The 21,910-nt window shown below is 46.9% G+C and overlaps 1 protein-coding gene across 2 annotated transcripts in view; it reads right to left on the reverse strand.

Moving 5' to 3' along the window:
* Nucleotides 1–21,910, reverse strand: part of ncanb (neurocan b) — an 89,576-nt gene that overhangs the window by 43,256 nt on the left and 24,410 nt on the right. For both annotated transcript variants that reach the window (XM_066695730.1, XM_066695729.1), the window contains exons 2-8: nucleotides 20,814–20,887; nucleotides 12,772–13,161; nucleotides 10,203–10,377; nucleotides 9,204–9,331; nucleotides 8,579–8,872; nucleotides 6,142–7,407; nucleotides 853–2,775 (exon numbers count right to left, since the gene is read on the reverse strand). In XM_066695730.1, coding sequence (XP_066551827.1) covers nucleotides 853–2,775; nucleotides 6,142–7,407; nucleotides 8,579–8,872; nucleotides 9,204–9,331; nucleotides 10,203–10,377; nucleotides 12,772–13,161; nucleotides 20,814–20,880 — 4,243 coding nt within the window. In that variant the 5' untranslated portion in view covers nucleotides 20,881–20,887. The remainder of the gene's footprint in view (nucleotides 1–852; nucleotides 2,776–6,141; nucleotides 7,408–8,578; nucleotides 8,873–9,203; nucleotides 9,332–10,202; nucleotides 10,378–12,771; nucleotides 13,162–20,813; nucleotides 20,888–21,910) is intronic.

Here is a 21,910-nt window from a genome sequence, read left to right on the forward strand (position 1 = left end):
ATTGCTGAGATTCTCGTTCCATATCACTAGCTATGCGGAAAGAAAACAATGTGTGTGTATATATATATATATATATATATATATATATATATTTATTTTCTTCCCCCAGATCAATGCCATTGCTACTATATTCAGGCAATGCATCCATCCACAAACACTGAATAAATATCCCTAAGATGACCAAGTATAAAATTTCTATATTCCTTCTGTGTAAAAGCATTTGCCTTCAGTTCCTGCATAATTCAACATCACCTAAACTATACCTACTCCCGATGTGCTACCTTTGTTGTGCTGTGAATAATTCATGCCAACGAAAGGAAAAACCTAAGAGGAAAACTATGGTGGCCTCAAAGCAGCACAGAGTCACTAAACAATCCCTGTGCAGCTCAATCACTTTAAAATAGACCAGGAGGAAAGTTTACAGATGCCATTTGACTTCTGCATGAGGACACGGGAGAGGGGAGTGAAAGTCCTGAGTCAATTACAGAGCGTCTCAGCCAGGGCCCCTCCACATTGATTTGTGAAAGACTGAGATCGCCACTTTTCATGGCCTCTCTAATTGCACTTCCCCTGACCCGTTAATGACTACACAGTCTGCACCGGCTGTCACCATTCCAGCGCCGCCTGGCTATAGCTAAGGTCTCCTCATTTTCCCTGATTAGGGTTTAATAGATCTGATCCACAGACATACCACAGGAGAGAGCGGTGGAACTCGAAACACTTTGAATCAGGAATAAATTGAACAGAAACAGAGTTGCATTCGTAACCAGCGAGATCAGCGGCATCACAGTCAATTAAAACCAAGGTAAACCCTGTAAGGATGGATAATGGACAAATGAGAGTAATTTCTACCTGTGGTTTTGTTGGCTGAAGTCTCATTCATTGCTACCGATGATGAGGTGTTGGCTTCAGAGTGATTGGATGCGGTAACGTTCTCGAAGTCTGCCAGATGGGACCCCTGTGTTACTCCAATTTTGTAGCTTTCCACCGCTGCTGTGGTGGGCAGCTGTGTGCCAGGGAGTTCTGTGTGGGGGCGGTCAGTGCCCAGAGATGGTTCACCTTCGGGGACCACGGACATCTCTACAGGGGAGACAGCAGTGGTAGGTTCCCCCGCTGGGGCCCCATCTGTGGACCTGGGGACCATGGAGTTGGTCTCGGCTTCTCCTACAGAGTCTTGGAAGTCCAATCCCCGTACGGTGGACTGAGCGGGGGCAGAAGAGGTCTCGGTTGCACTGGACAGCGTGTACACGGGTGAGGGACTGTAGGAAGGGGCGTCGGTGTTGCTCGATTCCGTATTCCCCTGCATCACCTTTTCAGTCGACCACGCGATAGAGATGGACGGCACGTTGGTGAAGTCACGGTGCTCTTGAGAGGAACCCTCGGTGGTGGCAGCTGGCTGGAGTTCAGACTGAGACTCCTGGGGGGTTGTACGGTGTGTGGTTTGGTCATAAAGTGCCTCGGTTTGTGGAAGCTGCCCTTGGGTGGTCAACACCACTGCAGGGGCCAAACTGGTCATGGCAGGGGGTGAGGGCTCATCCACTGAATCAGTCGTGGAGGTTCTGATGGTGGCCAGAGGTACCATGGGGACAGTGGACCCTGACCCAGTGGACATGACCCACACACTGGAAGTCGTGGCCACTGCTTGGGGCTGAGTTGCAATCTCAGACTCTTTTAGGTCATGCAGGTTTACTATCGCCACCGTGTTGGGCAACATTGGTGCTCTGTCTGTCACAAGGAAGACGTCTGTAGTAGTGGGCGTCCCCAGTGCCGTGCCTTTGGTTTCTGCTGTGTCTGACTGGGTTTCTGTCGGATGCAGGGCGTACACTATTTCTCCTTTTGCTTCCAGTGCGCTGCCCACTGAGACCAACGCGGCCCCCTCTGTGGTGGATGCAGAAAGCAGAGCAGTGCCTCTCACACTCAGCTTGTCTTCCGTGGCCTCCTGCTGTATCCCCATCTCACTGTTGTTGGCACTGGGAAGAGTAGTTAAATGGGTCTCTTCTTGCACCGTGACAGTTGTGTGTTGATCTACAACACTGTGTGTCGGTGCTAGGCTCGCGTCCCCCCAGGGGTCTGTCCTAAAGGGGATGTCTGTGCTGGTGGCAGCAGGAGATAACCCTGTGGTGGCAGTAGAACCGCTGGGACCATGAGTTCCATGCAGCCCAACCCCTGGAAGATCACTTGCACCGCTGCCATCAACTTCCTTCTCTGCTTTGGTTTCTTGTGTGGACACCGGGCTGGGCGGCTGGTGGCTGGTCTCCTCAGGGAGTCGGTATGTCACCAGACGCAGGGAGGCCTCCTCCGGATCCCTGCCCTCTCCAGAATAGTTCTCCGGGTTGTCGCTGGAGGACAGGACCGCTAGGAGCTCCACGGTCGCCCTCTTGGCCTCCAGGGACTCGGAGGGCCTTGGAACTAAATCTCTGGGGGCGTGGGCTGTGTAGGTCTCCTCCACTACCAAAGTGGATGGCTCTTCGCCAGATGAATCCAATGCCACGTCCCCTGTGGGAGCAGAGGTCCCTCCCAGGCTGGCTGCCAGCATAGCAGTGGCCGTGGTTACAGCCTCGTTAGTGGGGCCTTCACTGTCCATTAGCTCCGTGACACGGCCTTCTTCAGAAGCCTGGTAGCCCAGCACGCTCCCAGTCACCGGCTCGAGTGCCCATTCATCATGGCTGCCTGGCACCGGCGGGGAGACTGGCACACTGGCGGCTGAGGCGCCCAGTGATTCATTACCAGCCATTGTGGAATCTGCTGTCCCTGTATGTCTCGGCACAATTAATCCTGTGGGGAGAACACACTGTGATTAACTTAGCAAGCACGAGCGTTAGCTTTAATTAAATGCACGTTAAATTAGCAATCAAAACACAAGCCCATGCTACCTCCAGTGCTGCAGTCATTATTTTTAATTTATTCCACTCAACTCCATTCACTTATTTATTTATTAATTTATTATATGTGTGTGTGTGTGTGTGTGTGTGTGTGTGTGTGCATGTGTGTCTGTGTGTCTGTGTGTTTTGTTCAAATTAACCAAAAAAGGAAAGTTTTGAAAGCTGCTTTGTTAGTCATGAGGAACCTCATTATGTATTTGTTCGCTCATAAGAATTCAAAGAGGCCAATTTATTGTAATTCCTGTTAAAACTCTGTAAATAATTCATTCTCTTTGCCATTCCAATAACAAAATACATGTTTACATATTTATGTATTTTGTAGCTTTGAGTCGTGCTCTTTTCCCACATCCAGTCTGACATGAGAGGACTCTCCCTGCGCTGCGATGTAATTGCGTTCACCGAGTGGCGTCTCCCCCTGTTCTTCCCCCCTTCTTCCGCTTTTCAATTTCAAAAGCGCTCTTGTCACCTTGGAAGTCAAGGTATTCCTTCAGTATAAAAAGTATATGAAAACAAGGAAGAGCAAACAATTGCGGTAGAGAATACAAGACCGACAAATGTGATTTTCAAACCACAGACGCAAAACTTTTGTGTCTTTTAAGCCGCAGATATCGGGAGGCGTGAGATAACTGGAGCAAGGACACGTGACTCTGAGAAGCTAAGCAGAAAGAGAAACATCTGGGAACTAAAATAGTTCAGTTTGCTCAGATATAGCCTGCAATATAATAATGACACATACATACATACATACATACATACAGAGACTAATACAAAGATATATCATTATCATCAACCTTTGTCTACGTGGATGTAGATTGAACTGCTTTAAAACACGCACTGCTCTTTTTCTTGTGTATTTTTTACCCTCTTGTGCAGGAGCAGTGGTGCTTAATGTAGAATGAAACGACTAGTGGTGTAATGATCCCATAACTGTCCATAAAGGTTAGTTAATACCCAATCAGACTCAGGCTGTTTTGGGTAAGTAAGCATCTGCGAGCCCCATCGTAGCCCCTGGGGACGATTCCAAACTACGCAGTCTGGCTCTGGCGTGCGATTCACAGACTGAGTCTTCCAACCATTTTTGCTCTTCTCATTTAAAAGCAAATGACAAGAAATTACGGCAGATGCAAACGAACAGCTGACTGCGTTCGATAAAAGCCTCTCTGACAGATATACTGGTCTAATAAGAAACAGCAATTCGGCGTTTTCCGCTGAAGCGGCTTTGAAATGTTCCTGCCGTTTTCTGTTTTTTGTACGACATGTTTCTAAGCACGGCTCCTCGACTGTGATAATTACAGCCCCGCATTCGGAGACGGATCCTAATTGGGAGAGATTCCCAACACTGGGCTCCGGTAACCGCTTATTAAGAGATACGGCGGCTAAATTGGAGACCGGCTTGCATAATGCATGCCGGACAAAAGCTAGGTTTTCACCCAGTTTTAAATATTAACGCGCCGGGTTGAACGCGGGCCACGGCGGGAATTTGTATTAATGAAGCCCTGAGGACGGGACGGCTGACCCTTATTGATTTACAATGGGAACAATTTATCACACCTTCCCTGCCCGCCTAGGCCTCCGTTTCTGGGTTGTGTTTTTGGATTTCCTTCCCTCTCTGCTGGTATAATCCCAGTGAGGCGGATATGCGTCTAGGCTGCCCACACCTCGTCTGTACCGTTTCTAATTTTAAGTCCTGGGCTGACAAGGGGACATCCATTACTATACCCCACTTCCCCTCCCCTTGGTCCCTCTGGAGTATATGGACTGGCTTAGCCTCAACTCCCCCCCCACCCCCTCCACCACCTCCAGATAGCAGATACTCTTAGATAGCAGAGCTGTTTGAAGCTGTATTCCCCTGTCATTCCCACCTGATCCAACCAAACAGAGCTGTATCTATTTTCTCCACAGCTGGCCTGCAGAATTGATGGTTCCTCAGCTGAAAGAAGCCTTGTTAGGGAACTTTATTTATTTATTTGCATACAGCGTCAAGGCATGCAGGCACCACTTAACCTAAAATACTCGCTGTCGATGTCAAGCTTAATTTTATTCAGACTCATAGATATAAATATACACATATACAGATATCAAGAACAGCTCCTTTCAGATGATGTAGTCGGGCTTGAAACGGCTGCTAAGTTCATTCGAAATGGCGCTTCAGGAGGAAATGGCTCGATAAGAGCTCATACACAACTGGCTGAAAGACTGAATATGTAATTGTATTAATGTTTTCAATTGTTTATCATTACTTTATTATTATTATTATTTAGTATGTTTTGTATTCCTTTTCTCATTCGGATTCTTACAGTTGTTCGTGAAGCCGAGATCAAATTATAAATGAGTCATCCTCTGGGAAAATCACATTGGCACTCTCGGTTTGTTCCATACATATAATTAAAATGAATTTAATTGATCTACAGAAAGGGGGTGGGAGACATCTTCTTTTCAATCAGTCCGGTTTAAGCGGCAGAACATTTTGAAACACCTGTCAGTAGCTGTTACCACAAAGCCTGCTGGCCGGATTTACTAATCATTTCATAATCACTGCCACGGATGTTTCAGTAATAAGACAGACATTATCTTTTACTCCCGCTCTCGGCGTGCATGTGCTGAGATTTATGATTTAATGATATGTCAATATGAAGAGAGATTAATGGCCAGCCAGGCCTGTCTGAAGACAGGGGTAGGAAATTAGCTATCGGTGAAACGGAGAAGTGCAATGTGAGTCAGGCTTGATTGGTACTTATACTGTAATTGTATTTGTCATACAAACAAATGATGCTTAAACAGCTTACAGCACATGACCATCAGGGCGTGTTTTTAATATTCCACAAAGATCTGTCGGCAAAGGGAGAGATATTAATTGGAATGAGATATAAATCCAAGAAGGGTGGAATAATGCAGATAAATATTCATAATCTGAGGTAAAATTAACCCTTTTCTCTTCTGGAGCAGTTTTGCAAGAACATTATATTTTTATCTTCAACCTATCAGGTTGGGACTTTATGGGGAACCAATCAGCTATTCCCAAATTGCATATAATAATCAGGGACAATTCTATTAAAGGGTAAGCAACTAGTGTTTAAGAAACGCAGACTTATGTTTAGACAAACGATTGACATCCTGTGGAGAAATCAAGATGATGTTTAAACACGTGTTCAAAGAGTGAAGTCGTGTATCTCAGGAGATTGTACATCTGCTGTTTGTGGGAGGGGAATCTGGGAAATCAACAACACAACCTGCCTTGAAACACACGCAATTCCCTCACCTGCTGCAGTGCCTGCATTTTGGGCAGTGGAGGACTCGTCAGGAAGAGGCTCTGTGGAGACGGTGGAGTTGGGTAGGTGCAGCCCAGCTGGATTGTGCTGAGGGGCATCACTTCCTTTATCCCAATGAGGGTTGGGATCTTTGGTGCGGAGCGCAACATCTACATCCAAACGGGTGTCTGGGACCTGAGACGGGGATGGCTCTGAGAGGAGGTGATTGCTGGATTCAATGGCAGCAGGTTCTCCTGCACTCTTGCTGTCATTCAGACTAGCTGGTCCAGGGTTGCCGAGGTGCACCAGATCGTAATCCCTTGTTGACCCCGGCTGTGTTGCTCCATCAGTGTGGTGAACGGTTGCGACCAGACCGGGGTTGGTAACCTGGCTCGTTTCAGTAGCTGTGTTCAGCCTGTGTGGCTCCCAGATGACCTCTCTCTCCCGATCTGACAGCTCCTCGTTCGAGGCAGGAAGTGCATCGACAGGCAGGCGGGAATGCAAGGCCTTGACCCGGAAGTGCTCCATGATGGCGTTCTCCTGAGTGGTCAGGTGGTTGAGCTCAGGTTCGGGGCTTTTGTTGGCCATCGCCACCTTAGCTCCCATTGGGCGTCCCCTCGCTAACTCTCCAGCCTCCTGCCTCCAGTGGGCCTCCCCCGGCTCTCTGGTCCCACTAGCGGAAGTGGAGTAGAGGACCTTCTCGGCGGAGTCGGCCAAGAACCCATCTGTGCCCATGGGGGAGTCAACCAGATTGGACATGAGCAGACTGTTGCTATCCAAGCTCTGTGGACTTGGGGAGGCTGGGGACCCTGGATGGGATTGCCCTGAATGCCCCTCAGCGCCCTGGGAGAGTCTGTCCACTTCTGCTTCTCCTTCATCTTCTTCTACTTCTTTGGCAGAGCCTCCCTGGTGTTCCAGCCCCTCCAGAGCAGACAGGCCCCCAGGGGTCGGTTCCTGGGGAGCAGCCTGGGTGCTAGACTCCTGGACGTGGCTCTGGGAGGCTGAGTTGCGGTCTGGCTGCAGGTGGATGACTACGTGCTCCTCGGAGATCTCGGTGGAATCGTTGGAGGCGATGGAGTTGATGCCCTCCAGGTTGACCAGGCCGGTCCAGGGCGAGGGCTCAGGGTCCGGCTGGCCCTCCCATCCAGCATGGTGGTGGATGTGATGCGAATCAGCCTGCAAGGCCTCCTCGCTCCCCTGTGGGTCCTGGGTGGAGTCAGATATGTCCTTCTCCTTTGACAGCAGAATCCCGGCAGCTTCTGCTCCTGCAGGCATCTCTGAGCACAGAAAGAGACCATCATCATCTTCATAATTATTATTATTATTATTATTTAATTTACATATTGAGATATGCACATATAAAACATTAATGTCTGCTTATGCATTTTTCAAGGAGTGCTGAATAATGAATGCTTTCAGGCAAAACATTTGAGAATCTCTTACTGTCGCTTTGGTCACAAAGTCGTATGTTCTTTTTTTGTACTGTCTCATCTTTTTGTGCTTATTTGTATAACTTTTTTTTTTTTTTTTTTAGGTTCTAGTCAATGATTTAATTAAAGCATATAAAGTTATATGTTCCAGCACTACGTGTTTACCAGGGGGCATTTATAAAGAATGATAAAAGCCCAGTAATCTCCTTTTGATGTCTGCATGAAGAACTTACAGTTTACTAATCTTCAGTAAAGCTACACTAAATACCCTATTCCATGGTATTATCCATAGCCACAGACTCCTACAGATTCGGAGACCTCTTGAGCAGTTAGACTCACTCCTGGTGGTGCACCTGAGTGCCTGATGGCCAAACACAACCAATTATTGATTTCACAGCAGTAAATAATTGTTGTTTTCCAGGTTCTTAAGCTCATCCTGCTGTACAGAGATGTGTAATTCTGTAAGGAATTATCCATGTATTATCCAATCATCCATACGTTTATTTTCTCTCGTCTCTATTCCAAAATTAGAGGCACCCCTGAAATGTGAGAAGTGAACCAAGGTATGTTTTAATTAGTGACAGGTAATTTCCTGATGTAATACAGTGGTGTATAGTGTCAGGGCTCTCCAGTTCAGGATAAAGGTTCTGACTATTATGTAGGCTTTAATTAACATCAGTCTGTTAATTGAAAGGTGCCTATCAAAGCCACTGGATCTCTGGTCCTCAAAGACTGGAGATGCCCATCCCTGTTTTATAGGATTTCAATCATCAATGGCTAAAGACCTGGCAACGGTTAGTTTTGAGCAGTTAATTAATCAATTGATCCGATGACATCACTAAGCACTCAGGGTGCAATAAAATCCAGAGAGCTCTCAACCACACAGCCTCCCCAAGTGACTGATGACGGTTTATATATTTAACCATATAAGTCAACAGATCGTCAATGGGAAGGATGGCCTGGCTGAGAGCCTCCCAACTGTGAAATGGACAGTTCCCCGGGGGAAGAGGGTAGGTACCTCGGTAGCAGTAGGCATCAAAGAGGGCGGTGGTGTCAGGGAAACCAGTGCGGTTGGGGTTCTGGTAGACCGTCCTGACCCCAGGCTCATCCCCCCCACAGTTGCGCCGCGGCTGCCGGATGGGGTAACGCACACTTCCATCGGCCAGCCAGCCGGGGTCGCAGCGGTCCAGGCCCCCCTGCCAAGCCAGGTACAGCTGTCCCGCCGTGGCCAGCTGGGCACCCAGGGAGTGGCAGTGGGTGGAGGCTGTGGCCAGGCTGAGTCGCTGAGGTCTTGAAGTGTGGAACACTTCACCTGGAGGGAGAGAGGAAGTAGGGAGCATGAGGGAGGGAGAGGGAGGGAGATGGAGCCAGTGAAGGAGGCAGAGAGGAAGGGAGAAAGAATGTAAATTAAATGATGGAGAGAAAGAGAGAGTGCAGGAAGGAGAGAGGGATGGACAAATCGAAGGATAAGGAAGGGAGAGTGACAGAGAGAAAGAGTGAGAGGGAGGGAGGGAGAGTGGGAGTGATAGAGGAAGGGGTGGAGGGTGGGGAAAATGAAGATAGAGCGAGAGACAGGAAGAGAAAGTTTGAGGTTTGGGTGAAGGTTCCCTCAACGAGAAACCTAGACTCCTGGAGGGCCCTACCTTGCAGCTGCTTGGCGTAGCAGTAGACGTCATACAGCTCTGTAGGGTGGCGGTCGCCATAGTTCCTCACGCCAGGTAGGTCCTCTCTGTCTCCATAGCAACCAGGCCTTGGCAATCTGATTGGGTACCTAAAGAGACGAGACAGCCGAGGAACCCAACCAAACGACGTGCATTAGGCCGTGAAGTTATTAAAACGAGAATCAAATGAAAAATCTAGATGTGAGATGGCCTCTGCAGCCCAACATGGTGGGGTGGCTGTCATACAAAGTCGAGACAGCAGACGTTTCGTTTTGCAAGACTCAGAGAGATACAGAAGGGCTATACAGTTAATCTCTCATTGCAAGATCGGGAGGGAGGGCTGAATGACTTCACCTGGTTTGGTTCCTTCCCATTCTTTGCATCCCTGACTCTTCCTGCCAAACACCTTGGCCATTCCTACTGAACAAATCCAAAACTGCTAATCTACAACTTTAAAAAAAACGTGTGTTGGGGGGAATGATCGCCTTAAAATCCCTGTGTCTGATGTCTCCATTTCTGACGTCTAATTACATTTCCTTTTCCTTCAGCATTAATGTGCGGCCAGGTTGCTATGGAAATCACACCAATTATAGTCCGCCAGTAATTGTGTCAGCTGCTAACCTGGCAGAGATCTGGCCTGGGCGCAATCACAGGAATGTAACCCACTTACACCAAGATAAATACCCAATGAACGTCAGAGCCTCCAGATGGGGACGCATCTCAGCCTTGCCTGCTTTTGGTGCCATTTTGGTCACAGGTGGTCTTATCTGCAGGACAGCTGGGCAGGGAAGTGTATGTGGATTCAATGTGTGTGTGTATGGGAACTGCTCAGGGATTACTGCAGCATCGCATCCCTCCCCTAGTAATGAATAGGATATGTTAAACAGCCACTTAGTCTTGTCACTCAGTGCTGGCTGGCCAGTGTGTCTCTTGCTCTTTGCTCTGCCTGTGGAGTTTCATCCCCATCCACTCCCCTCTTACCTGACGGTCTGATCAGCCAGCCAGCCAGCGTCGCAGTTGTCGTAGCCGTCGTCGAAGGTGGCCTGGAGTTGGGCCGGTGTGGCGATCACCGCCGAGTTCTCCACGCACACCCGCTTGGCATCAGGGAAGGACAAGGCGTACCGGTCACTGGGGGCGCGGTAATGGAACACCACACCTGCGGCACAAAACACAGTGAGTCCACACCCGCCCGCCCTGACCGCGGTGCCACAGTGAGGCCTAGGCCAGATCGAAAAACAACACCGTGAACCGCAGCAATTACAAACCCACTTTCTCGGTCTTGTTTACAGGCTGTAGAAAGCATCTCAAAACCATGACTGGATGCCAGTTTGTAATCAGCGATTCCTGTGGGTGAGTCACAGTTTTTGTTTGGGGTAGGCTCTCCGTTTTGGCCCTGAAAAACGTTGAAATGCTCATAACCTCTCCAAGCATGTACCCATCTGACAACACTGGAGAAGAGAGAAATCCACTAAACATTTATTAAGCACCACTGTAGAAAAACTGTAGAAAAAACACCCTGGTGGAAAAATTGATTGAAAGTCTTCCCTTAGGTGTGAGATGTTTACACATGTATATAAATATAACTTTTTTTTACCTATTTCTGAAGACAATTTCTTGTTAGGAAACTGTGAGTCACTACGAGGGACTGTATTCCACACACAGGCCTCAGATGTCACAGCTGAGGCGTTGTTCAGTCACTCTCCCTTCCCCGAGATGAGCCAGGCGCCGCCACTTAAGGTTTTAAGCAAATTTGGCAGGTGGGTGTGCTGCGCCGCCAGAACAGGCAGCAAGCAAGAGAAAACAAAGAAATCACACGAATGGGTCTGAGTGCTGCTCCGCACACAAGAGCTTTCTGTGATCTGTGAATTGATGGCCTCCACAGCCGGGAAAGCAATTGGAAAGAGATGCTTTTCAAGTGTAAATCCAGATCCCCCTTCTCTTTATTAGTCCCGGCCCCCTACTCACTCCCCCCGCCTCAAATTCCATCTGTTGGACGGAGCTCTTCAGAGATGCAGTAACATGAAAACAGGCGAACTACTGATAAAATAAAAAAGCTTGTTTTTCATTGTTGTTGTTGCTGTTGGTTGCTTCTCTTAGATAACACTGAAGCAGGCTTTCGGCGGAGGGCCAATTTCAGCAATCCTCCCCAGGCTAGATGGAGAAAATGAGATCCACTTTCTGCTCCTGTGCCCTGTGCCCGGATCTGAGTTGTCTTATATCCTGCTCCTCGGCTACTCAGGAGACCGGCAGCTTCAGAAGGTGGCTGGGTGGATTCTTTTTGAGTTTCTTTTTTCTTTTGTAAATGTTTTTTTTTATTCATTTCCTTTGCTTTCTTTCTATTCGCTCTTTCTTTTTCTTTCCAATCATGCAATGTAACATTTTAATTTGGGATTCGGGTCACCAGGCACGAGTAACAGATGAGTCTGTGGATGTTTCACCTTCCTTTGGTTGATGTTTGTTCCTGGAACTGTGCACTCATCCTTTAACAAAAACCTTTGGAAACCCTCTGTCTGTATGTATACTTTTATTTCTCACCTTTGCAGTGCTCAGTCAAGCTTTTTATATTTCACACAGGAGCTGTCAGAGATAATTGATCCCTGGGCACTAATTGGAAGGACATGGACAATTGACCACAGTATATGAGCCAAAAAAAGCTTGATTGAGTCTCCCAAACTCAGCGGAGAAGAGAAAAGCTAGCAGGCGCTCACATTAACGCTTCAAATCCCCCAAATTAATATGATATTGATATAATCCCCCTGTATCAATACCAGTTAATTAATTTATTAGCAACACACGATATTAATATTGAAAGCAGCGCGGTGTGCAATGTTCCGTGACTCCCAATTAAGACGGAGCCCCAGAGATCGTTTATAGATGAACGGGTAATGGGTTTTTTCTCAACAAGGATTTTTATAGCATGTTAATCGATTTCCTTCAGTCTGCAGCAGGGGTGGGGTGTCCCTTTGAAAAGAACCTGGGGATTTTAGCATCCTTGCCTACAAAGACACAGCAGCACCAGAAGGAAGAGTGGGACACGTTCAGAAGTCCGCAAAATGTCATCGGGATTGATCACAGATAAGAACTGCCGTAGACTGCATTACTGATCTTCACAGCTTCCGTGTAGATAATATGTCTATGGTTTTATAATATTTGGAGTTCAGACCTTAACTGAAGGGATCTGCTATACAGGAATAGAATATATATCACCTGGTAAGATAAATAAATTCACAGCCACATTTCAGAAGTCAAGAAAGGTTTGGTATCAGTCAATTGAAAGGCACCTTAGTGAGAAAATGTCATCCTTTTGGTTAACGGACTAGAAATGTACATAGCCACGTGGCCCCAAAGTATTTCAATTCAACATCCCAAGGTGCCTCGGCGATTAAGTCAATGTGTACTTGAATTAATCAGCAGCAGAACTGAAAATGAATCTTTTCTGCCCTGACGAGGAGCCTAATGAATATAAACACATGACGGGTGAAAACTGAGAGAGAGGGACCCCGTACAGATTAGATTCTCAGATAATAGCCTGGGGTGGGGCAGTACTCACCAGTGACCTCTAGGGGCACTGTGTCCTGCTCGTCATCGATTCCCACCACCACCTCGCAGCGGTACAGTCCCGAGTCGCCGGACCGCAGGCCGGTCATCGCCAGCGTGGCGTTGTAGCGGTTGTCAGGGTAGCCGGGCAGAGTGACGCGGCCCTGGAAGTCCTTCTTGACCTTGATGACGTTGTCCTTGGCGACCAGCACCGACTGCTCTCGCTTGGCCCCACCCCCCTGGCCGCCCGAGATCTTGGTCCACTTGATACGGGGCGGTTCGTGGGACGGGCTGGGCCGCAGGGTGAACACGCAGGGAAGGAAGGCCGTCGCCGCCAGCTCCTCCTGCACCACGCGGTGGGTCACCTTGCGCATGTTGACCAGCTTGTCCGCTTCCACCGAGCCTGCGGGGGGAGCCAGAGACAACAACGGTGAGCAGCACAGGACACAAGTGACAAAGTTTCCCAAAGTGTTAGGTAACCTTGTCATCAGTGTCACCAACTCGTATACATTTGTATATGAGAAAGGTGACACACACAAGGGGACACATTCTGATACGGCGCCCCAGCCAACATCCTGTCCTTCTCGGTTAAATGTATTTCATTTCAGCAGCAGAACATCCTCTTGGAAACAGCGAGTCTATCTCTGACTGAGCAGAAGCCCCGCAAAACACAACTCAGCACTGATATGAAACCAATGCCTTTCCGATACCGGATGGCAGGAGATGATACACATCAGCGATGCGATCAATACGCCTGCATTAAAAACCTCGTCGCTCAGCACACACGCGTCTCAGATTCAATTTTAATTCACCTCCTCTCCGACTCCTCCTGTGATATATAGGGTAACACTGTGGTATTCATATATTCATTCATGAGGAATGACACCACCTTATTTTAAAGTGTGACAAAAAAAATCTGTTGGCGTTGGGCTGTAAAAGGAAAAAACTTCCTGTAATATTTGAACGCAAAAACCTCGGTTAGTAAAGTCGCTAACAGCTGAATCGTTTTCGGCAATGAGAAGACTGGACCAGGTTTTTTCCTTTGATGAACAGCGCCACTTACTAAGCTAGCACAGGAAGCCATGAGTTCTCAGGCAACTAACGAGTCTCGGAGGAGCCAGTGGCCTCCACACTACACTGCTTTCTGTTTATTAATTGAGGGATGTCTCACAAAACATATAAAAAATAACATGTTAACGGATCAGAAATTCCTATCAGGATGTGGAGATATTTGCTGAACACCCCTCAGCTGACAGACTTCACCTGAGCTGCTATCTCATTCCCCTACAGCTTTACAGACTCAAAGCCAGCTGTGTCAGAAGTATATTAAGAAACTCTCTGGCTCTCTGAGTGCAGCGCATACCCCCAATCCATCTATTAATAAATGTAAAGAGATTTATTCGAGATATAATTGCAGCCAGATGTTTGAAAAAGTGGGCTTAAATCATCTTTTTCAGTGCGTCAAGGATGAAATTGAATTTTAATAACACGGTGCGGAAGGGAATCGGAGAGCAGTGACATTTAGCTGAAGTGCGGCGAGAGAAAAAAAATCAGATCGTTTATTGATGTATTTTCATTGTGCTCAGGTTCTCCACACCTACAGCTGATCCCAGAGTTTTAATTTTTGCTCATGCTAAAGGGTTTAATATGACAAACTCTTGGATTGTAGTGGGGACTCATCGTCTCCCGCACTCCAGTGGATTGACTCTCTGCGATGATTAACTCGGCGCTGTTGTGCGTTTAATGCGACCCGCACTAACCCTGACCGCAATTGTTTTCTCCACTACAGCCCTCAATTGAACCTGTCTTTCACAGCCAATAAGGGCCGGGTGCTTGTGTTGTGCGTGTGTCGCTCGAAATCTAGCTCGGTGGCGACGCTTTCACATCGTACTTCATTCAGTCTTCAATCTTCGGGTGCAATTCAATCACAGCCCAGACGATCCGAGTTACCGGGGCCCTGACGCAGAGCAGACGAAAAAAATGACGCACTGAGCTGCCAAGAAATGCCGCGGGCAGGGAGGGCCCTGTCTGCGTGGGGACAGCGACGAGAGTCTGTGAGTGAAATATCATACATCATTTCTGCTGTGGCCAACGTGTTGCTCTTTTGTGTTTTTTTAAGTGATCCAATTGAAGATTTGTTATGGGGTTACAGCCGGCCCACTTTTGTACGGTTGATCCCCAGGGGGACGGTGTCTGGGAGACTGCCGGAAGTTACAAATCGTTTTGGACAGATTTCATGTTTTGCTTGAATTTTTTTTTTATTAAATGCTCTCCAACAGGCATGAGAGGCGTGGTACTGCAACCCCCTTTTATTTTTAGCATTTAAATAAACTCTACAGCTTTTTATAATGCAACTGTCAGCAATTATTATAAAAAGGGCCATTGTGAAGGCAAGACACTTGGGAAAAGCACCTTTTCAAATTGAATATTCAGTTTTTGTGATTGGAGCAGACCTGCACTGTTTTTGAAAGCCGAGACATCAGAGGAGCTGACTGTGTGCCAGCTCTGCACTATAGCCATCCTACCCGGCATAAAATATAACCCAGGGAGAAACTTTCAGAGGGACTTGTGATCAAGCAGCCAAATTCATGGTTGCCTCAGTTTGCTGCAGAGATATGGGTGGCTTTAAACATCACAATAGTTGTGTATCTGGGCTGTTGTGGCATTTTTCATTTTTGCCTTCACATCCCTACATAAACCCAGGTAAGCCACTATAGTTATCCATGCTCCTTGATGCTACACGTATCAGTTCATCATTTCAACCAGAGTGAGGATAAATCTCTCCTAGCGACCCTGACATCAGCAATCCCAACCACTGGCCGCCGTGCTAGCAAACAGATCAGGCCAAGAAAGACTCGGTCAGCCAGCAATCAGACTGAGTAATTGCAAGAAAAAAAAAGAAGATCTTGCTCCCAAAAAAAGTCTTAAGGACCCTCATCCATCTTCTGTCCTTTTTGTTTGCAGTGCTGGGCTGAAATCACGAACAGGGCAGAGTGTATATGTGTAAAGATCTCCCTGCGGTCCTGAACTGCAACTATGACGACCGAACGTATCCGGAAATGATTTGATGGGCTTTTCCGAAAGTTACGTTTAAGTACCTTTGAGATGTAACTCTTTCGTTCTGCAGTTCTGAGATCTCAGGACAGAAACGGGATTGCACCTACATAGCCTCGACTTTCAAAAGTAGATTGAAAACACATTAGGAGTCAATGCTATGTGTACCAAGTTGGGTTGCTGGTGCTGCACTGCAAGAAGATGTGCAATTTTGTTCAGCAGCATATTACATTTCACAAAAGCACTGTAGGTAATGTACCTTATTATACAGCGCCATACTTAATAAAAAATGATAGCACTTAGAAAGCTGCGCTCTGTTGATAGCATCTCGTTTTTTATTTTTATTTTTATTTTTCTCAGGGCCCGAGACGGCAAAAAAGAAACGCAAAGCCAAGCGCCTGCCTTCAGAGCATGTGAAGATTGGAACGAATTAGTTGGGTCCGTCTTTGGAGAGGCTTGAACTCGTTTGCATACAAGTAATATGAATGTAAATGAGAGTGGGAACAAGAAACAATCAGCTTGCGCTCGAACGGCAGAGGCGGGGAATCGGGTGCAGGCCCCTTGTACATGCAGACAGGAGAGAGACTCAACAAACACAGGCTGCTCGTTCTCAGGTTATATCAGGTGATGCATAAACAGAGAAACCTGCAGGGAGAGGGTTTAAGCAATGCCACAATGAGGATAAGCCCGAGAGCCAAAAGTCTCCTTTCGTTTAAGTCACCAAATTCCTATTTTTAAATTGTCCGGAAACAAATCCGTTAGATTTTTTTGTTGCGGTTGCGGCGATCCCGTCTACAAACAGCGATTCCTGAATTACTGTTTCATTATGATAGCGTTGCATTTTTTTAATGACTACTGGACATGAGCTTCGATTGCTACACAAAGAGAACCGGACTTCTTTCACGTTTGTACATCCACCGATAAGGAAACAATGCTAATGAAACCTGGCAGGGATGTGCACCAGTCCGGTGCTGAAAGAGACATGACAAACACCATCTCAAGATACCACGGCTGGAGCACATCAGTTTCAGACAGCTCCTTTTATTGGAGCAAAACAAATATGCCTGGAATTAATCACTGTGTGCTAAAGACACGCATGGCAGATTTTAATTTTTCCTTTGTAGACTTTGCGACAATTTGTCGGTTTTGTTGCCTCAGCCTCCCTACTGTATTTCCTCCACCCCACCCAATCATTGATGCTAAAGCACAAGGAATCAATTGAAGATACTTTTTATCCAAATTACAGCTGAAAGAAAAAGCAAATGCAAAAAAAAAAAAAGAGAGAAAAAGCTTTATTCCCACGTGGTAAAATAATGAATCTAAGCAGCGTGGCCCACAGCGGTAGAAATTGCAAATCTGCATTTAGATGGAAATGTTTTTACAAGCATAACCCTCCAGAGACCCTTTCTTTGTTTGAAAATCCGCCCGATTTTTTTTTTCCCAACACCATATGCAATCAGAAACAGTCCACAAAAAAACACTGTCAGGCACGAGACAGAAGAGTAAAGATATATAAACAGAGAGAGAGAGTTCATTGTTCAGATGGGGGTGGGGGGGCTGGGTTGACTTACATGATTGCCAATTTTTGTTGCATTGCTAAGAGCCTCTCTTTTGTTCAGGGTACTAATTATTCACTCCCATAGGAAGTCTTTATCTGCCGCCGTGTGGCAGCGAGCAGACAGAAATAAAGGAATAGTAATAATTAATTACCGTGATCATCAAAAACACAACTGTCATCTGCTTCCTACTCCTGCCCTTCTTCCACGCTTGCACCTGTAATGGGTTTATTACTGATAAGGGCCCACACTTCACCATACTCCGTGCAGCGATTACCGACACAGTATAAAGAGCCTGATCAACTCCCACCCCCCCCCAACCCCCCCTCAAAATCTGAAATGGACTGTCACTCACATTGTCTTGTCTTATTGGGGAAAAGACAGAGAAAAAGAACAAACAGTCTAAAAACAAGATAAGTGATTGTGTGGTTCACGCTGAAAGAAGATTTTGCACCCCTTTATTAACCAGATGGGAAAAAAACTACACACATATTTAGATACCTCATACAGCTTAATAAACCCTATGTGTCTGTATAGTATGCGTTTGCTCACACACACACAATGCCTCGGCAAATTATAGCTTTCCATGGGTTCGTTTGAAAAAGCCCTGCTAACAATAACAGAATAATGGAAGTGCCACAATGGGCCCGATTCATAACAGCACTTCATAACTGATGGGCCGCACAACTGGAGGTACTATCGGCGGCTGACACTCGAAGACATTAACACCCTGAAATTATCACTATATAACCATGGCAACGGAAGTGCAATAGATAATGGGGAAGGTGGGGGTTGGAGGGTCTATTGTTACCAGAGAATTGCAAAGCAGCCACCAGGAGCCGTCGACTGTATGGCGTTTCAGCCGCTGCTCTCCACCAATCCTTCATACAGGTATTAATTTCTCGGCCTCATCACCGCTGCCTAACACTTCAGCGTAAGTGCCAGTTCCACTAAAGGCCCACATTCTTCATCCCCGTTGCGTAGTGCTTAGCTCTGACAGCTGCAAACTCACCGCCAAAATGGTAATACGCACTTGGCCAAGTAATTGAAAAGCTATTCTTTGAAACCTACCGAAAAGTAACCTTTTAAATTGACTCCCTTGCCGTGCCTTTGGATGTTTTCAACTACCGGCCCGCTTTCTTCCCTCGGACAGGCTGATCAGGGGTGTGCGGATTCTGTCGCTTGATTTCCATGTTTCTGCTGGTTTGGGTTTGTCGGTTTGGGAGTTCTGTGGTGGTGCCTTGGCAAACCCCAACGAGTGTCAAACCAGTGAAGGCTTTTTTCCTCGACAGACTGATCCAGTTTGATTTGTCAGACAAAGAGGAGTGAGAAATCCACCCCCCCCACCCCGACTTCAAATACAGATTAAAAACAAATTGTGGCGATACCACAGCTCTCGTCAAAGAAGCAGCAGGCAGTGCCTTATAATGACATTCCCATGGTAGCCTTCTCCAACATCTAATCCTCTCTGCGGGTTTTCCTTTTTTATTTGGTTCCTGACTCATGAATTATGAATATTAATTATGACCCGCGCGATGGATCCGACTGTGCCTGCATCTCCACGTTTTAAATGCCCTCGGATGCCTTTGCCGTGACTAATTTCAATCCCATCTTGTAATGATAAAATTATCTCTCGTGGCACAGGGCCTCAGCTCAACATGGAATCGAACAACAAATCCCAGTGTGCGCTGAGTGTGTGTGTGTGTGTGTGTGTGAATACAAGATATGGGAAAATACATCAAACGTGACATTCCACGAGATCCTATTGGATACGCAGGGGGAAGTTGTGTCGCACTCGTCCGCTCACACACACCTGCAGAGCAATCACCAACACCAGCGCCAAGGACCTCAGCTCAGCAGCCTACATCTCGCTAAAATGTGCTGTCTCAGTGGATTTCTCTGACAGTGTCAAGAAAAGCGGCCCAGATCCAGAGAAATCAGCCCAAGCCACATTGCTACAAATCAACTTGGCCGGATGGAGGGAGGTCACAGATGTCAGAGATTATCTTTGTAGGCTGTGGTCCCCCCCAGTGCAATTAAGCATAAACAAAAAATGCAATTTGCCGGCCAACAGCACTTGCAATTTCTGTTGACAGGCAAGCAAAGGGGGGATGGGCCTTGAAACAGCTCCCTCTATTGTGGCCAAACTTCCAGCTACATAGCACCCCACTATAACTGTGCAGTACAGATAACACACACAACGGCTTCAGAGTCACCAATGCCTTCGCAGCGACGCTACTGGAAAGATGAAAAGGCCCTGATTTCGGCTCTGGCACGGCTTCAACCGCAGCAGGACTGAGAGATGGAGATACAGCAGTCCGTGAAAGACGAGGTAGAGAGGGAATAACGCGATCTGAGGAACGGCTCGAGACATCCCCCGCATCCTTTGGATAAAACGTTTCAAGGCTCTGCGATTTGGGCTTGTGTCGGCGCCTCGGGTTGCCGGGTTTTGGCACCTTGTCGTGTTCAAGGATGACTGAATTGAGAGGAACGACAGCGTGAGTTTTGTCTCTTCACAAGCGACTAGGCTGGGCATCATAGAATCCCGGTTTAAACCTAGATGATAAAAGGGGTCCCTTCAACTCTGCCAGTTCAGAAAGAAGTGATTAATCTGACGGGCACTGCCAGCGGGAAAAAACAGGAGAGGAACCATCCCGAGGAGTAAACAATGTGCATCAAATTGTAGTTATGTGGTAGTTTCATACATAGGTCTGTGAAATGTATAAATAGCTTGCTTTCTATTCAGGGTCAAGGCTTAGGGAGGAATTTGGGTAAAACAAGGGCTTGTTATATTTCCCAGTAAACTTTGACGTCTATCTGAGGGTCAGGAGTCCGTTAATAAAGAAAGAAGGAGTGGTGGATGGGGCAAAGATTCACACTTTAGTGTCATCTGGGTTTTGGTGTCATAGGGGGTCTTAATAGTGTAGGTATCTTATCCCTTAACTCACAAGCCACTGTACAAATGAATACCCAAATCAAAAATAACAAGGTATAAACCACTGCAAATAAAATTACACAATAAAGAGAGAGAGCAAGAGAGAGAGAGAGTATATAAAGGAAAGAAAAACGATCAAGCTCCTGCCAGCGACCACACTTAGACCGCAATCGGAAAATCTGCATAAACAGCGTTGGGTAATTGGTAGGCCTGGCTTGTGGGACCGGGAGCTGAGAGGTGCGCAATTACCGGGCGCTTTGCTTTGCTGCCACTCTGCATTGGCAGGGTCTGCAGCTACCACTGTAGTATATTAATCACACACACAGACACACAGACACAGACACACAAACCTTGGGAGCGGATTAATCCTGCTGTACGGCAGGAGAATCCCAATCCAGACAGCAGTTCGAAGGAATAACAGGCAGAGGGACATGAGGAATCAATCATTAGTACCCTTGAAAGCAGGAAAAACACCTTTTCTATCTTGTGATGGCGATGGCTGTGACTTACCATGTTCCAGGCAGTGGAAGAGGAGGAGAGCAATGAACGATGGCAGCCCGGGCAGTGTGGTCACCATCCTCAGTCTGCAAAGGAGAGGAGAGAGACGGTGAAGGCAGGAACAAAGGACAGACTTCACGGTCACTTGTTGCCTATTAGAAACCAACAACACCCACTCTCAGTCCCGGAGAGCCACCCAGGAATTCTCCTTTGCCTCAGATTTGAAAAAGACAACCCATTATTGCCTTTGTTGGTGGCAATCAACACAATCCTCAGGCCTTGAGCTAATCAACTTTCCTACAGCAGGTGTAGGAGTGAGTATCAATGGCAGCTTTTAAGCACGCACAATTATTCAGGAATTAATGAGGACTGCAGTTTTCTTTCTCTCGCTCTCTCTCTATCATTGCTTCCTCTGTTTTTTAATTATACACTGTTTTTTCATTTACTTGTGGCAAATTATACTTTTGCAGAGCGTGCAAAAAAAAATCCCCAAACAGCCACCACGGCAAGTCAAACAGGGTCAGTTCAGATACAATTATTGAGACGAGCACAGGTGAAGTGAGAGACGACAGCTGTGAGCGTTTTAAAGTGTGTGTGTGTGTGTGTGTGTGTGTGTGTTTGAGAGAGAAAGGGAGAGGGAGAGAGAAAAGGGGGCCCAGGGAGACTCTTCAAAAACAGTCTCATGAATCCCCTATGAAAGATGGGCACAGGCAGCAAACTCTTTTTTTCTGACTGACACTGAATACCTGTTTAAATAATAGATGCTGCAGGTTTGAGACACTGCAGCCCAGGGCGAAATGTGAACTGCACTTAGAGAGATTGGACATAGAGAGCAAGTCTCCATTACATTGCTCCCCTGACACACACACACAAACGCTTGATGGCAACAAAGACAGAACAGAGCAACACTGTCTTCTCTCTTGAAGATGCCAGGGCTGGGGAAGTACAGAGACTCGCCCTCATTAAAGTAGCCGAACTCCCAAGGTGTAACTTAAATAGAAAATAACCCCCCCCCCACCAAAACAAATCTTCTTCATAGAGCCCAGACACGGCAAACAATACAAACGATGCTATCTGTGCCCTCGACAAAATCAGACCATTTCCCACAA

The sequence above is a fragment of the Amia ocellicauda genome, chromosome 22 (assembly GCF_036373705.1).
Source record: "Amia ocellicauda isolate fAmiCal2 chromosome 22, fAmiCal2.hap1, whole genome shotgun sequence".
Taxonomy (NCBI): Eukaryota; Metazoa; Chordata; class Actinopteri; order Amiiformes; family Amiidae; genus Amia; species Amia ocellicauda.